This window comes from Phragmites australis, chromosome 23 (genome assembly GCF_958298935.1).
Source record: "Phragmites australis chromosome 23, lpPhrAust1.1, whole genome shotgun sequence".
NCBI classification, from domain to species: Eukaryota; Viridiplantae; Streptophyta; class Magnoliopsida; order Poales; family Poaceae; genus Phragmites; species Phragmites australis.
The window spans coordinates 16604970-16622480 of NC_084943.1; the positions used below are offsets into that span (position 1 = coordinate 16604970).

The 17511-nt window shown below is 42.5% G+C and overlaps 1 protein-coding gene across 2 annotated transcripts; it reads right to left on the bottom strand.

Moving 5' to 3' along the window:
- Positions 1 to 3799: 3799 nt before the first annotated feature.
- Positions 3800 to 8550, bottom strand: LOC133906445 (pumilio homolog 12-like). Of its 2 annotated transcripts, XM_062348357.1 has the most exons (6): positions 8415 to 8550; positions 6222 to 7877; positions 5967 to 6129; positions 4692 to 4855; positions 4338 to 4596; positions 3800 to 4265 (listed from the first exon to the last, which is right to left on the bottom strand). In XM_062348357.1, exons 2-6 carry the CDS (start codon positions 7757 to 7759, stop codon positions 4146 to 4148), a joined length of 2244 nt encoding a protein of 747 aa, XP_062204341.1. In that variant the 5' UTR covers positions 7760 to 7877; positions 8415 to 8550; the 3' UTR covers positions 3800 to 4145. The 2 variants fall into 2 exon arrangements, with proteins under 2 accessions (XP_062204341.1, XP_062204343.1); XM_062348359.1 differs by lacking the exon at positions 8415 to 8550 and having other exon boundaries at positions 6222 to 7947.
- Positions 8551 to 17511: the final 8961 nt, after the last annotated feature.

Below are 17511 nucleotides of genomic sequence, written 5' to 3' on the forward strand. Positions count from 1 at the left end.
GCTGAATATTTAGTTATTTTATTTTTGGAAAAGCAGTAGGAAAATCCTATTGAAGTTAAATTATTTATGTTTTCAAAATTATTGAGTCTGGGACCATGCCACATAGATTAATTCTTACAAACTACGAAAAAGGATAAAAATTATCAAGAGTAAACTCTAAAGCGATAGTACACTCTAAGGAGATGATATATAAGATGGATAGTATGACTCTGAAAACATCTCTCGGCTAGTTTATACTAGATTTAAGAAAAAAATACTTGAATGTTTTCTTCGGACTTTGCTTTAAGGATGTGAAGACAAATTCTTTCGCAACAAAGCACAGGGTTAATACTAGTATCAATATGTATATAAGACTCACCTCTAAAGCAGTACAAATAACTTGTAAGAACATGGAACCAAATTATAAGTATATTCAGAATATATTTATAAGTGCAATTCAAAGACTTGTTATGTCCTATGGAAAAATTACGAAGCACTACGCCATGTCGTACCAAATGTTTGGTGCAATCTGCTACCATCTTGTAGTTTGTAATATTTATTTTAGTTTCTATTATGAATCTCACTACAAACTTCATTTGAGTTCAGGTTCCACTATATACCCATAAATTCTATAATTATCCTCGTTCTAACTTAATCCAAAATTTAATTTACTAAATATGTTATGAAGTATAAAAGCTATCAACATTATCTCTATTGAAAATCAATTATTTTTCAATACCTCATGGAACAGATTTACCTTATTTTCCAAAGTCTTATATTATGATGAAATTTAGTATGCCATATATTTGAAGACTTAAAAAAACAACACATACTTAACTTGGAATATCCTCAATATTGCAAGATTTTGTGCAAGAAATATCTAGAGTTCGATATTTCCATAGTGTTCATTGAGAGAATATATTTATACAAAAGATTGGTTGAGATCTTGCTACATGAAAATGTTGCAACCGACTAACCAAAAATATAAGCTTTAGAAAAACAATAATCCATCAAGATATATTAGTTAGGTGGCCACATGACATGGATGATTAAATAGATTGCTGCAATAGTTATTCAATGAAAAAAGTGGCTTCAATTGCATAATGGACTACATTTAGCAAAAGATTGAGAAAACTACATGAAAAATATGCATATGTGTAGGAGAAACATTTTTATTTTTATGAACACCTATTATTGAAATGTTGTATCTGTCACTGCTTCTATGACTTTTGCTTGAAGCTCTGCCACTGAATAGTGTTCATTGAGAAAATATATATTATGAAGAATATTGATTTGAGATCTTACTATGTGGCAATGTTGCAGCTGACTAAACTAGAATATCAACTTTGGGAAAACAAGAATTCATCAAGATATATTGGTTAGGTTGTCACATGACATAGGTAGTTAGTTAGCTCCCTGCAATAGTTATTCGATGAAAAAATGTGAAAATGTGGCTTTAGTTGCAGAATGAACCATCCTAGTAACCATCAGCCAAAAGCAAGATCAAAGTTTGCAATTCTTCATTACATTGTAGCGAGAAAACATGCATGGCATCAACAACTGAGTGTAAGAGTAAACTATAAAACCAAATATATATAAATATATGAATCTTCATATGTTGAAGAAAGACAAAGCAAATAACTTCATATACTGGAGACTGGAGAGCAACACTGAACAATGGGTTGGGTAGGATACCTTGAAAAGATCTAATTCCTTAGTAAAACCCAATGTTATATATATTACATAAACAGCTCATGCGATGGAGGGTTAAGAAGATTAAATGAAAGATAGGAATATATGTGGAAGAATTTTTTTTTATGAACACCTATTATTGAACTATTGTATATGTCACTACTATATAATCTTTAATAGTAGCTCCTCCCAATGTTTGCTTGAAGCTCCATCACGGAAAACCAATCAGAAGAATAAGCGGATTCATGGGAGCAAGCAAGGTAGGAAAAGGACCAATCATCATCAGAAGACGGAATCGATCCAATCCTAAGTCCGGATGGATCTCCATCCCACCCCCAATCCACTAGCTAGACCATGCACGGGAGGAGCCATGGCGCGACAGCGGAAGCAACGAGTGGAGGGTTTATCGAAGATAGGGGCGAGCCGACGGCGACATGTCGCAGCGTCTTTGCATTGGGAGTGGCACAAGGCTTGGTTTGGGGAGAGGAGGAGGCCCGATGCAAATGCAGCTCATTGTCTCCAGGGTTTGATTTTTTTACTTTTTTTTATTTTTGAAAGTAACCACCTTGCTAAGCTGAACAATGGATAGTTCCCTCTCTCAAGACAGAAATAAAACAAAAGTAGTGAACTGAAGGTTTTATTTTTTGTGGAAGTATGGGAGAAGTGGAATTGTGAGTATTGTATAAAAAGGTTTAAGAGTAAATTTTATAAACTACAGGAAAGTTGGCAAAACGGCCACAAGACTACGGATTTAGGAAGTAGTATTGCAAATCTAAAAAATTAGTGTGTCCTTGTAAATTGTTGCAGTATATTTCATAAATTGTTGCCAGTTTCTCAGCTTCGTCAAAGTATGAACCACAACAGAGGCTGATTTTCAGGGGCGACTGTTTGATTTGGGATGTTATAATTGTGGTGTGTCACGAGCGTTTGAGCGCCCATCTATTTGTTATGTTGTGCACATGATCTTACCACAGTTTGCCTAAAGCCCTGTACAAATTATTTTCTTCTTTTCAGCTCCGTTAGTTTTTTTTTTTTCATAAAGAGGGCAGGAGCTCTGCCATTCATTAAATAAAAAAAGTTTTTACAACCAAGCAACTCAAAACGAATGGAATGAAAAACTACAAAAGATCATACAATAAAGGTCTTAGCACACCACAGCTCTGTTCGTTTTAGAAATCGACGAGCTCAGTTTGGGTTGAGCTAAAAGTTGGCTAAAGATGAATCGTAGTCAGCTTACGCCGAACTCGAGCCAATCTTTAGCAAGTTGAGCCAAACATGAATCTTAGTCATGTAATGATCATATGTGATCACTGCAACACATAAGAGAGGCATTAAACCTTTTGTGATGTAGTGCAAATATTCCTAATCCGATACCACTATTACTGAGAAAATTAGAACGATAACTAGGAATTGAGCTGTATCAGAAATCAAGTGAGCTTACACTTAACTTTTTTTTAATAAAAAGGCGAGCATCAAAAAGGCTCAAAATCGACTCATTCTCTTTGAGTCGACTTTAAGTGCCTCACGAGCCTTGAGCGTTTTTTTAATCTACTCTAACCAAACACCGCCGAACAAAAGATGCTCAAAGCACAGGAATGGAAAAAAAAAAGCATGATTGGAAATCAGAAAGCAGGAAACTTTCCAATAGAGCATTTGGATGCAACACATGAAAAACACAGCAATTTGAAGAGAGATAGACATAAGAAAGTCATGAGGTTGGTTTCCTCCAAAATTCCTATGGATTAAGGCATTTCATAGGAATTTCAAAGGATTTGTTCCAAAGGGTCACATGGAAAATTTTGATATACGATCAGAAGCCTACAAAATGCTTTTACATTTCTTTGTTCCAAAAAGGGCCTCATTATTTCGGCGTGCCCAAGGGATTAATACGGGAGACCCAATGTCCAACCAATGCATTTCTTCAATCAACCCTCTCGTACTTGCATGAACCGACAAATTTGATGGTATTTTTCTAAACCCATGATCTTTTAGTGGTACACAACCGACTCATCAATTTAACCTGCAGATCTGAAAAACTAGTCTGCCATCATTTCAGTTGTCGAAGCCGACTTCACAAGTGATCAACCGTCAGAAATACATTTCAGATGTATCACCAGCTAATATGATGGAAAAAATGTCATATTTCGGATATGAATATCACAAATAGCTTTCTATTTTAGAGGATACAGACGAGTCTGACAGATTACCGACGTAGTAACACAACCCATAATTATTTCCACAAAATCTCTACAACTCTACAATATGCAACACACATTGCCTAGGGTGGCCCAAAATGTGGTTTCCTCCAACCAAAACTATTACCCATCCTTTTATCCTTTCTCTTAATCTACCCAGTTTTATGATGACCTATCTTTTAACATACTATACTTATTACAGGTTTGTACGTTAGTGTTGCACCTTATGCACCTTGCCCGAACTGCAGTGAACTCCAAAAGGCAGTTCAAAGGCCTGGATCAGTACTTCGTGTTCTTCAGGCAGGTTTTCGACAGAACTCTCTTTCCAAACATGTTGTTTCGAAGGGCAGCAGCGTGCGGCTTAATGGCTCCAATCAATGCTGCGTGAACTGTAGCATCCTGCATGTTTTAAGCATGGTTAGGATGAAACTGTCTTAGAAATTAATACTAAGCATACTGCACTGTTTTTACCTCACACACTCGGAGTGTTGTTTGAATCACATAGTTCCCATACTGATCAAGCAAAATATGCGGCAGTTTGGGGTCATTGATAAGCTCATGGATGATTTTCACACGTTTTGGCTCCCGTGCTTCTTTCAAACATTTCTCGACCACGTTGCTGCTGCATTTTTGCATCGATAGATATCCGTAGTGACCCTCAAGTTTGTCCAGTATTTTGTCCGTTGCCCATGTAACCTTGAGCTCGAGTATATACTGTATTACGTAGTTCCTGCAATGAGTTATTCATACGCTTAGCATTCGAAGGCAAGGCGGCAACAGGATCACCATTGGATGAACTTTGAAGGAAAAATACAACGTACATACCCGTACTGATCTTCTGCGAGATCAAGAGCCCTGGATGTGATACTATACAACAACCTGTTCTTCTGCTCCATATTTGCATGAAGAATACATTTTTGGATGATACAACAGCCTTGACGATCTTTTGCTAGCTCAAAGCAATATTCTATGGCCGCATTGAGAAGGAACTGCGATGGTAATAACGGTCAAAAAATCAAGTTTACAAAATGGACAGCCATGATAAAAAAAAAAGATTTAGGACTACGTAATCAAGATTATATTGGATATCCTTTTTCTTGTTCTTCAGTGACACTAGCATGAGTGCATGAATATGTGCTTCAACATTTTCTTTACTTGAACATCTTCTTGGTTGGTTAATTCAAACCTCTTCGGTATTATGTTTCATCAAGCAAGAATTCCATGCAGAACACATTAGAAATTAGTTTAGATGACAATACTGGAGATCATTAGAGACGTGTACAACAAAGAAAATTGAGCAGTCAAAGGAAAGTCCAAATAAAGATAGCTAGTAAATCTTCGGGGAAAGGGATGTCACAGAGACACAGACCATGGTGATTCAAGTAACTTGGCAGTGCAAGTTTTAATTGTGCAGGATGAATAAGTCATAAACAGATGGGGTTTCTGTTAAATGATGAAACACAGTCCGGAAAGCATATCACAGAAATCACAATTGACATAGAAACTAGGAGGGTGGATCTAGGAACGGCCCAAGCCCCATGCCGGGTTGTGTCTTCATGAGCTTTAGTCCTCCATCACTTTAAATTTTTCCACTAGGCCAATTCTTTGGTCCTAGGGCCCAGGCTGAAGCCCTGTCAGCCATGGGCCTGGATCTGCACTTGCTAGGGAATAAGATCAAACTCCAGGAACGCAGCATGTGGTGAGAGTAAAAATATTAGGAACAAAAATGGCAGACTTCCAGCATTTACAGTAAGGCCTTTGAGTGCTTTGAGTTTCCTTGCAACAATAACTGCTGTTGGTACACACTTTCTTGTTCAGGAACGAATAGGCAGGAGAGCTGCCTATAATACTAATGAGGAAGCTGGCATAGCCAGAGTAAAAACCCCATAGATGGGGCACAGCAAAAATTTAGAGCCCCAGCAGGCCACCGTAGTTCATTATGTATTCTTACTTTCTTTATGTATTAGAAAGGATGCCTTTAAAAGAAAATGCTATTATAAGCACAGTTAGGAGTTATAACGACATTATTAAACTGATAAAGGAAAGATTTACAGAAACAGTCAGACAGCATTAATTTGGGTGAAAGTGAGGATATCTTACTGCGTTGTACTCAGGTGACATTTTCTGCAAGCAACAGTGGGCAACGTGACTGCCATTGGCATCCATCATCAAAGTAATGGCACCAGGGCTCAGAGCAGATACAACCATGGAAAATTCATCTGAGGTATTAATAGTTTCTATCACCTTTTGCACCACACGTGTCCTGAATTTTTATGTTCAATAAAGTATCAAAAGATTATGATAACCTGAAATTAAAAGGGAAACAAATAATATCAAAGCGTGAAGTGGCCATACCCGTGCATGTTGCATGAAACTTTAATTAGCTGGCCTTGTCTTTTGGTTATTTCATAAACTATATGCATCTTTTGATCATCATTGCACTCTTCAAGTAGTTTTTGTACCAAGTAATTTCCAAATGGATCAACCATAAGTTCATCAATATGCTCAATGACACTACCAAAGACCTTTTGAGCATCCTCTTGAGAACCTTCCGTAAATATCCTTTGTAAGAAACGGCAGCCATTCTGATCCTTTGCCAAGAGGTACAATTCTCCAATAACTTCATCCACTGAATTATACTTAAGTTGGGCAGATTTCATGGCCAATTCAGATCCCAATGATGACAGACACTGAGAGCTCTGCAAATCAAAATGTAAGGAGTCTTTGCTCTGAATATTGAGATGATGATTATGGTCCAGTCTTTGATTTGTTTCAGCACACCCATCAAGTGCAAAGCCAGGCTTGATATTTCTAATTGAATTTACACCTTCGGACTTCATCAGGATCTTCTCAGGAGAAGATCTCGGTTTGACTTCATCCAAAATGTGATTTTGTAATAAACCTTTAGTTGAACGTCTGAGTCCATATGGATGTTTGAGCTTTTCAGATAGCTGAATCTGGCAATGTTCACAGGTTTCACATGAGCAATCAGGATAAATTATACAAGGACAGTTATTCGCACGTGTAGAATTCAGTAGGTTATTTCCATTAGGAACCATAGCACCATTCCAGTAGATATCAGCACTGCCATGTCCCAGATGATGAACAGTGGGCGTCCTAAGATGAGGTGAAGCTGCAGACTTGGGAGAGGAGTTGACAACACCACATTGGTTGCTATTAATCCAACGAACATCAGAGCCAGCAACCTGTGGCATCTGCTGATAAGAATACTGGGACTGCATGAGAGAATGCCTCTCCAGGTCACTATCACGCCACCTGAATTTCGAGTCCATCTGCTGAGGTGCATACGTTTGCGACCACCCATCGATAAAGCATTGTTGCTGCAAAGGCAGAGCTGATAGTAGATTGATTGCATTCACATAAGCATTATCTGCGCCATGCATCCTAGTGTCCACTGGAGGATTTTGCCCACCAAACCTTGGCTCCATGTGTTCAGCATTGTTGATCATTAGAGATGAAGGCACAAAATCATCCTGAGCAAATGCCGGCTGAAGTGACCCGTTCCTTGTGTTGTCAGCAGATGAAATCATAAGGCCTGCAGGACAGCGTCCATCCCTGCATCTAACACTGCCAGAGATAACAGCAGAATCAGCAGCACCAGCCATGAAGCTCAAGCTCATGTTCTCAAATGTTGACGTCAACGACTCATCATCAAACAAATTGTCATTCTCAAGGATGCCCACACCAAGCCGGTTACTCCCCACCAGTGCAATATCATGCTGCGAATTCGACGGCCTTCTTGCGATAATGGGAACCCACCCCGTCTCAGGGGAAGAATTCCCTGCAGATTGTTCCCCATGATTTGCAAACATAGCACTGCCAAGAAACGGACTGAGTTCTGAATTATCCTGATTACTCGGCACTTCGTCCATATCAGTAACACGACAATCCACAAAGCCGCCAATGGCAACTCAATTGCACAATGTAGGTGGAGTCACCAATCCTGCGGCACCCACAGTTCGATGTGACATACGAATACAACGAAATTACCTACACGATCACAGGAACACGGACAAAATCGTTACCAAATAAAAGCAAGCATTTGTACGAATGATTTGGCATACAGACAACAGCAGGAGACAACAGGGCGTTCGGCGTAAACCTGGAAATCGCCACATGGCAAACAGAATTTTCGTATCCAGATGGCAAGAAGGACAAGATATTGATCACACCACCCGCTCAAAAAATCCCAGGAAATCCAAAAACATATCAAAATTGCAACATTTTTTGGAAGGAGATTTACTAGAACCCTCAATTTCGCCACCGTGATCTCATCACAAAAATCGCTTGTGAAATGGATGGCAATCGGTCGCCAAGAAACCCACGCACGCACGCCAAGATCGCCAAAAACCCCAAGAAAAAACCCCCGATCACGAGAAAACCCCACAACGAGCCGCGAAACGGGGGAGCCCGGCGCAAAAAAAACCGATCTTGGGGAGAACCGCGCGATGAAACCGATCGAGAGACAGACAGCATCCCGATCGAACCAAACAAGAAACGCCCAAGGGAAAGGTGGGAGATGATTACCACGAGAACCTCAGGGAAGCACGCGCATTAGCAGGAGGGGTGCCCTCGCACGATCCTGCGATATCGGGGAGGGTTCGGAGGGCGCGCGCCGCCGCGGAGAATCGGGCGAGGTGGTGGTGATTTCTGCGGAGATTTTAAGAGCAAGGCTTGCGGGAGAAGGAGATGAAAGGAGACAGAGAGGGAGGGAGGCGTATTCGCCTCTTGTTAAATGTCGATGGACGCTTCCGCCCCTCACTTCTCTGTAAGTGGGGACCCATCTGGAGGGCCAGGGTCGTCAGAGATTTTTTTAGAGAGAGAGGGTGGAGTAGAGAGAGAGACATGATCCTGCTATCATGCATGCATGCACGGATGGCATGCAGGGGACTGATGTGGAATTGGCTCACAGTTTCTTTGATCTATTGTACTGTTACTGCACGTCTGATGATACATGAGTTCGGGTTTTACATGTCAGCGGCCGTGCGGTATGTCGAAGGATCCCGTCTATAGAATTGGGGAGCTTTTATGTTTTTATGGTTTTTTAGTTGCACAAATCATATTTAGATCAGATATAAACTTATTAAGATTGTTTGTTCGTTATTTTTCATCATCTTTTATAAAAAGGAAATTTTGATTCATCGAAACAAACTATGCTTTTGCAAAAAAAAAAAAAGAAACAAACTATGTATATTTGCTCTGATTTTTGTTTCTCAAATATCAGGAGTTGTTTTTCTATCCCTCCATGTTTATAGCCAGGACACTAGAGTCATTTGCTTCCATGTCTCACTCTTCTCTCTCGCGGCGGCTGGTCGAGGATGGGAGGAGGCCGCCCCGTTGCATCACGCCGGAGGCAAGTCACAGCTGCGCCAGCCAGAGGCCGTTGCTGCACAGCCAGCCGCCGGCACACCACTCCGTTCGTGCCCCTTTTTTTACAGGCCCCTTCACCCGGTCTTTTTTTAGAGACTTTTACGGAGAGGTGCGAACCCAGGTTCGAACGTTGAATCGACGGAGACGTTCTCATGCGTGTTGCCTGTGAGACATACGCTCGTTCGTAAAGTTTCTGTGATTCGACATGAAAGTTTTTTTTTAATCGATTTGAAGGCTTTTTCACAGTTGATTCGAAATTTCTTCGTCTGGAGCAATGCCGGGGTGGCCACGTGATGGAGAAAGTTTGGGGAAGATGACTTCCAGAAATAGGAAGATGTGGGAGGGGAAACTTAGCCAAAAAAGGAAAACGAAATTCATTCGCTGTTATCTGTGCTGGCACGCACCGTATAGCCATGTCCCTTTAGTTGGTTTAGTAAAGAATGATCGCGTTAGTTTCTTGGTGTTGAAGGTAGAGGAAAACTTTTAGTAAATAGGTTTCATCAAACTTTTAAAATTTTAACTAACAATATCTTTCAAAAAATTTGGTTAAAAAATCTTAAAATCATATGCGTAGATTTGTCTGAAAAAATATTTTCATAATATCATAAATTTAATAGATTTTATTAATATATTTTAATAAAAAATAGTGATTAAAACTATATATTAAATATCATGTTTTATTCAAAACGACATATATTTATACCACGGTCGGATATTGACTTTTTACACTCACTTATCTACATATTGGCAAGTAGCAAGCTCCCAATTGGTTGAATCGTAGGGGCGATGATTTACTTCACAGGCGAGGTCTCTGATTCGGATTCTTGATCCCTCTCCATCTCTCTTTTCGGATGGAATAGTGTATAAGAAAAAATTAATTAATTAATACAAAGATGGATTACTAGGACTTTCATGAACTTGGGAAGCTTACCTTGTGGTTTCCTCCAACCTTTCCTCCAGCAGTTCAGCGAGTGCCTTGACCGGTGTCTTGACCCGGGAAGCTTCACCGAAGGATCCCGGAAGCTTCACCCTTTCCTAATGTAGTAAGCACGTTGAAGTGCGATATTAATTTCACTTTGCCCATTTACAGAAATGCAAGTCGATGAAGTTTGCTGATGCGTTTGTCGAAGGCCCCATATGTCTCCTCATTCAGCGTTCCACTTTAGCACTTGTCGCCCCTCTTTGGGTATCTTTCGGATGGGACCGGTCCTTACGATTTTAGGTGATGTGAGAAGCATAGGTAGAGGTGTAGAAGCGAGGGAGGAAAGCGGCATGGAAAATGGTAGAAGGTAGAGATGAAGTTTTGCGAGGCCCATGTGTTCTCAGTTTTATCCCATGTGAGAAGTTTAGCTTAATCCCCCCACTCTCCACGCTCATCGATGCTCATCTCAACAATTCTGCTAACCATGCCCGTCACTGGTCCCTTGCGTCAAGCTCGAGTTCGTTCTTTCGTTCTACTCGTTCTGTTATTCACATGATTCTACTTTATGGAACATTCACAAAACCTTAACAGTACATCATGGTTCAATTCCCATGGGATAGAAAGTTTTCTCAATGTTTCAAACAGAAAACCTGGCAAGATTTTGTTGTTCCACATGGATGAGAAGAACTCGGCGTTTTATAATTTTTTTTTTTAGCAAGCCTGCTACAATTGTTGTGTTCACTAAGCGAAAAACAAAGAAATAAGACTATATAAGTGATTGGTCGTTAGGTCTCATCATTAAATAATTTTTAGTGACGAATATTATTACAACTCGTAACTTATGTAGCCTCAAGTCGGAACCAGACTATGACCTATCACCGATGATATAAGTGATGATAGGATGACCTGTCACTTTTTGAATTGTTTAAATCATTCACTATTATGTATAAGCATGCACAAGAGCCCAATACTTTATGGAACAGTTTGAGTAGGAAAAGAAAAAAAAATGTACATTGACTAAGCTATGGCAAAAAAGACAACAAGCTTTTTCACGATTGCAGAAAAGAAGTATCAAATTAAGCTTTAATTTATCGATGTTTTAAATGGTATACATTTATAGACATAGAGGGTTGTTAGTTACATGTGTGCAGTATGTGAGCATATCTTTCCATTCTTTTGTTATAAGCTTTTTATCACTTCATCTTTCACAAAATATTTTTTTATTTTTTGCTTATTTTTTCTCACCTCAACAGTATTAGAATAGGAACAATTATACTTATGCTCAATTTTGATGTAAGGGGTGGCGGCTATGGACATAAATGCGTGTTTAAAAAACGGTGCAGTAACTTCAGGAGCGAGAACTTGATCTTTCAAGCCAAATTTGACCTAAAAAATTCATCAAACCCAACGAAGTGCAGGAAAAACAAATGTAACTTTTTATGTAGATGTTAGTAGAGTAAAAAAATATCAAAATCGGAGTCCGTATGCAAAAGTATGCATGTTTTACCCAAGGCTGTAAGACCCCATTACCGGAATCTCATGTGCCTCCTGTATCGGTCCCTAGATTATGTAGCTGATACGCACAATATAACAGTTGTAGTATCACAATCAAACTTCATACATGAATAATAAAGTTCTAGGTACAAAAGGCTTACAACCCATACCGTATATTACAGGTCTGGCCTAGCAGCCATCAAAACACACAACGGAAGCAAAAGCCCAAGTCACAAGCAGCGAGGGTGCGAACGCGACTTTAGAGACTACTCTTCATCCCTGGCTTCACATCTGGCAAAGTCGGCATTGGCTTCTTCATCTGAATGATAGTAAGAATGATCAGTGGGACCCACATGAACAGTATGTGTTTGGGCCAAATTGGCTTGGATGAGTCGAATCAGGGCCTAGATGGGCCTAGACCGGGCATGGATACACAGTAATGGGCTGCATAGTGCTAGCCCACTCGGGTCTTGGGCTGGTGGCTAATGGGCTAAGGAAGTTGGGCCGGCTCATGGACACACGGCCTTTGGCAGGCTGGCCGGCCTGGCAGGCTGGCCGGCCTGGCAGGCTGGCCGGCCTGGCAGGCTAGCCGGCCACTAGGCTGAGCCACGGCCTGATCGGCCAGGCCGAGCCACGGCCCGAGGCCGATTCAAGCGCGCGCGCGCATGCTGACGCTAGGCAAGCGGCAGAGGGGAGGGGAGAATCGGCCAGCAGCGAGAAATCGACAGTGGCGCGCACTGGAAGCTCGCTAGAGAAGTGCTCCGGCCGGGGTTTCACGAGGACGAATGCATGCCAGCCTACTATGTGATACGACGGACCCGGCAGGGAGCTCGTCGACGACGGCCGGTGACAAGAACGGTGCTAGATCACAGCCGGAGAGGGGGCAACAACGCGGGGGAAAATGGGCAGCACCTCCCCTGCATGGGGAGGGGCCAACCTGCAAAGAAAAGAGGCATAGCACCTCCAGGCATCACGGCACGATAGCTGGATCACAGCACAGGGTAGAATCACACCGGCGGCAAGCGCAATCACGGCAGCGGAGACCAAAACATGGTGACGTGCGGCAAAAAGCTAAGAGGGAGCCCAGGGAATGCCTACATGCCATCTATGCGGACGCGAGAAGGGGTTGAGAGGCTCATCGGCGTCTGGGTCGAAGGAATGGGAAGGCAGCCAGTGGCGAGAAGCACCAGTGGCGACAACGTTGTCTCGGCTCCGTGCGCGAACGACTCCCATCGGGCTTCCGGCAGACAAGCGGCGGCACAGGGACAGCGGCAAGGTCTTGAGGCTCCTCGGCGGCACGTGGTCGGTGGATCGACGACGGCAAGGTCGCGACGGTGGTGATGCGACAGCGAGAGCGCGGGGTGAGGCGAGATGGAGAAAGAGAGGGAGGTAGAGGTCGGGCTCTATTTATAGAGGGAAGAGGGATGGAGAGAGAGACGGTGCGGCTTGCTACCATCACACGATGTCAGCGGCGAGGTGGCGACCGGCGCCCACCCTTTTTTCTGGGGTATGGGCTGCCAGCGCCGGCCAAGCATGGGCGTGGGTGCAGATCGCGCGTGCAGGGAATGGGAGGAGAGAGGGCGCGTGCGAAAGAGAAGAGAGAGAGAGAGAGAGAGAGAGAGAGAGAAATAGAGAGAGAGAGAGAGCAAAGAAGCGGAGCTGGTTGGGGCGCGCGGGATATTTCTCGGAGAGGGGAAATGGCGACCGGCGACAGGCGTGCGCGCTGGAGGGAGGTGAAAGGATCGGTGACGTCCTAATAGGGGGTCAATTAGGACACTTAAAACTATTTCAGCTCCAAAAACAACACAAGATAAACCTATATCAATTTCTATCTAAATATGCTCTAGGTTTATCTAGTGTGTCTACTCTACCTATTAAAGCGCTTGCAACCTATCTAAGAAGGTAAATTGCAAGTAAGTAAATGCGGAAACGTAAATAAGGTAGAGAGAGCACATGGGCATCTTGACCTAAACGAAGAAGGTAAGGCCGTGGATCAAAAGGTATATCGTTCTATGATCGGTTCTTTACTTTACCTTTATACATCTAGACCCGATATTATGCTTAGTGTGTGCATATGTGCAAGATTTCAAGCCGCTCCTAAGGAGTGCCATTTAATAGCCGTTAAGAGAATTCTTATATATTTAGTTCATACTCCATATCTTGGCTTATGGTATCCCAAAGGTTCATCCTTTGAACTTATCGGCTATTCGGACTCCGACTATGCCGGTTGCAAAGTGGATAAGAAGAGTACAACTGGGACTTGCTAATTCTTGATTAGGTCCTTGGTGTCTTGGTCATCCAAGAAATAAAATTTTGTAGCCCTATCCACTACCGAAGCCGAGTATGTTGCAGCAGGAGCTTATTGTGCTCAACTACTTTGGATGAGGTAAACATTGAGAGATTATGGATGTACATATCTTCAGAGCACCGAACCTTCCGATGAGGACTGCATTCTCCCCTTTGTCAACAATGCTCTTGTGCTTTCCTCTGGTGTGTTCGAATAAATCACCGGACTATCCGGTGGGGTCTTCTGTTTCTTCTTCATCTTTGCACTGTTCATTGTCCGGTGTGTGCACTTCCGTAGCACCAGACCATCCGGCATAACACTTGTGTCCATTTTTCCCACGTGTCACTAAGAAATACTCCGGTGTTTAGCAAACACTTGGCACCGGACTTTTCGGTGAGGCCAAATGCCCCTGTACACAATGCTCCGGTGTGTTCAACTATGTGAACACCGGACCATCCAGTGTAGTCATTTTTCCTGGGATTTTTTCCAATTCAACCAAATTTTGTCCTGACTTCAGTGGCTTCTTCATGTATTGCATCCATGAGACCTACTAACATATATTATTGATAAACATGTTAGTTCCATTGATTATGTTGGCATTAATCATTAAAATCACAATCATGGTCTAATAGGGCCATTTTCGCTACAGGAGGAGAAAGGAGAGAGGCGCGGGCGCTGGCGCTGGATTGGCGACGTGTGCTACGCGGATGGCTGAGCGGCGTGCGGGGCGCGGGCGGCACGCAAGAGAGAGGAAGGCCGGATGGGCAGTATGGTCGGGCTGCACAGAAAGAAGGAAGGGAAAAAGAAAAAGGCCAGGTGTTGGGCCGAGAAAAAGAGAAGGGAGGGGAAATCGGCCCTAGAAGAGGAAAAAGAAAGAAATGGAATAAGAATTAAGTTTAAATTCAAATTGATGTATTTGGATTTGGATTTGACTTTGAATTAATATCAACTTCATTTGGAATATCTGAACTTGGATCTCGAGACTTTCTAAGATGATTTGCAACAAAGGATTCGAACTCACAACCACTACACCACGGAGTAGTGGTTGTGAGAGTTCTTGATTTGTTCTAGTCAGAGCCTTTGGATCATCAATATCGATACTTCACCAAATTAACTTATCATATTACCTTTCGAAAAGATCACATGAGTCTCTTTTCTTGGCTATGTTGTTACTCCACAGGGAATAGAGGTGGATGAAGTAAAAATCGAAGTCATAAAGAGTTGGCTGAACCCCTGAGACAATCATACAGGTGAGAAGTTTTTATGGTCTTTGTGAGAAACCGTCGAAACAGTATTCAAATTAATCATCAGGAGGATCATTATTCATAATCCAACCTCGACGATTAACCCGAATACCATTCCGGTAGTCCCGGCACGTGTTTTGTGCCTAAGGATCGGAACACATGCCTCCAACATAGTACATCACAACATAGCTTAATAAAGATCAAGTAATTAACATTATATTACAAGTTCTTAAGCATGCAACAAGTTATCACAATTTACAGCAAAAGAGAGCTAGGAGGAGACTAAAATCTTCTCAACTCCTAACCAACAAAAGAACTAAGCAGCGGAAAACTAAAAGCTATACAACAAAAGGATATGGAGCCACATGCCCTTAGGCTCCATACCAGAACACTGAGTTCGGAGTAGAGTGTGCTACTCCTACCGACCACCCTGATTGGCAGGCACAAAGTAGCTAAACACCGCCTCTTTCTCGCCGACCTGCGAACCTGCAGTAACTTAAGGGCAGCACCCTGAGTACGAAGGTACTCGCAAGTCTTACACAATATAGAGCACATATACATAGCTTGACTCTAAGTATCATGCATTAACTAGTAGCAAGGATTAAACATGGTTAAGCTAATTAAGCGGTAAGCATCCTAGACATAGGTGTGAGCAACTAACTTAATCAATTTATATGAAACTACCCTGCCCTAACCAACAACTGAGCATATGTAAATGTAACAACAAGTATACCAATGTGAACAAGTGCCAACTCGAACCACCAACCACCATACCCATACCATAATCACATGCCCAACCATCAACCTCATGCCATCATCCACAAACCTCAACGAGAACTCTACGACCGGGTGCAGATGAAACAATAGCATGCTCATGACCGATAGCGCGGCAGTTCAAACTGTTTATACACCCTGCAGGGGATACTCCTGGACCCACACGACATGAGGATCATACGGCTTGTGCCACCCGCTAAAGTGCACACAAGGGGGTACCCGTGACAATCTTTCCCAACCAGCCCTAACCGTGCGGGGCATGCATCTCTCGATGTGACGATACTAAAACTACTCCCGGAGCAAACTAGTACCGCTTACAAGCCCGCCCGCTCATACCGTTGATGTTCACACCCACAAAGTCACAGCTGCAAAGGTATTCGGCTCACCTTACCATTAGATCGGCATGTGGTGAGTAAGGTAAGTACTAAAGTCAACAACCCCAACGATCGGCCTTAAACGATGCAAGCGGTCTATGGTGCTTAGGTTTCCTCTCCCGACCTGCCCCCTAGACTTTCCACCGAAGCAGACGACACCCCTAACATCGCCCACATCTCGTCTCATACTCACCACTCACCAACCATACCATCACCAACAATATGTAATTGTAAACAGTAGTAGATCCTATTCTCACAAACAACGGAGAACGCCGCCATTCGACTTCTACCGAAATACCTAAGCATTGCTAAGCATGTATATCGTACTCATACCTAGACATAACACCATCTCTAGGCTACAAGGAAATTACTTGAACAATTGACCAAGGTAGAAAGATGCAATCGGCATAGGTTCTACCCAAGGGTACCCGACACATGCATACATACATAAGCATATTCATCAATTGAGACTTCCAAATTTGACATGGGTGAAATATGTTAGTTGCTTGCCTTGCTGCCCTGGATCAGAAAGGTGGGGTGCCTCTGGACCGCCCTCGCTCGTCGGAATCGTCGGGTCGGCGTTCTCTAAAAAGAATAACGCGTGCAATGCCATGAGTATGGATGAAATGCAACAATGCATGCCATATGATGCGTAAAACATGATAAAAGTGCAAACATGCGAATTAGAACATTAGGACTCAAACACATTTGAAAAGTTACTGAAAGTGCGGAACTTCCGGAGAAATCTCCGGAACCTCTGGACATATGCGGACTATCCGCAAAATTCCGCGGAACATCCATACATTTGCGCAACTCAGGCAAACTCCGGACTATCCGGACTTTTCTCCAGATACTTCGGACAAGTGCGGACCCTCCGGACTTTGTCCGAACACTCCGGACCTGGCTACACTCCGGACCTGGCTGAAAATGTGTCTTTCGACGATTTGTCGAACGATTCAACTCCAAACTTGAATCTATGCTACATACACCTGCGCATATACCATACCAACGGTTCTAGACTAACTTTGCAGCTTAAACCTAGGAAAATCTTGAATACAATTCAAAATGCCATTTTTCCAGAAAGTGCGGACCCTCCACACTTTGGTGCGGAACCTCCGCACATGTGCGGACTATCCGCACTTTTATGCGGATACTCCGC

Excerpts from the sequence above, each read along its gene's own strand:
- LOC133906445 (XM_062348357.1), bottom strand. The coding sequence starts at position 7,759 with ATGGACGAAGTGCCGAGTAATCAGGATAATTCAGAACTCAGTCCGTTT. Across the intron at positions 4,856-5,966 it reads TGTCACCTGAGTACAACGCA|TTCCTTCTCAATGCGGCCAT; the intron begins GTAAGATATCCT and ends TTACCATCGCAG. Across the intron at positions 4,266-4,337 it reads CAACACTCCGAGTGTGTGAG|GATGCTACAGTTCACGCAGC; the intron begins GTAAAAACAGTG and ends TAAAACATGCAG.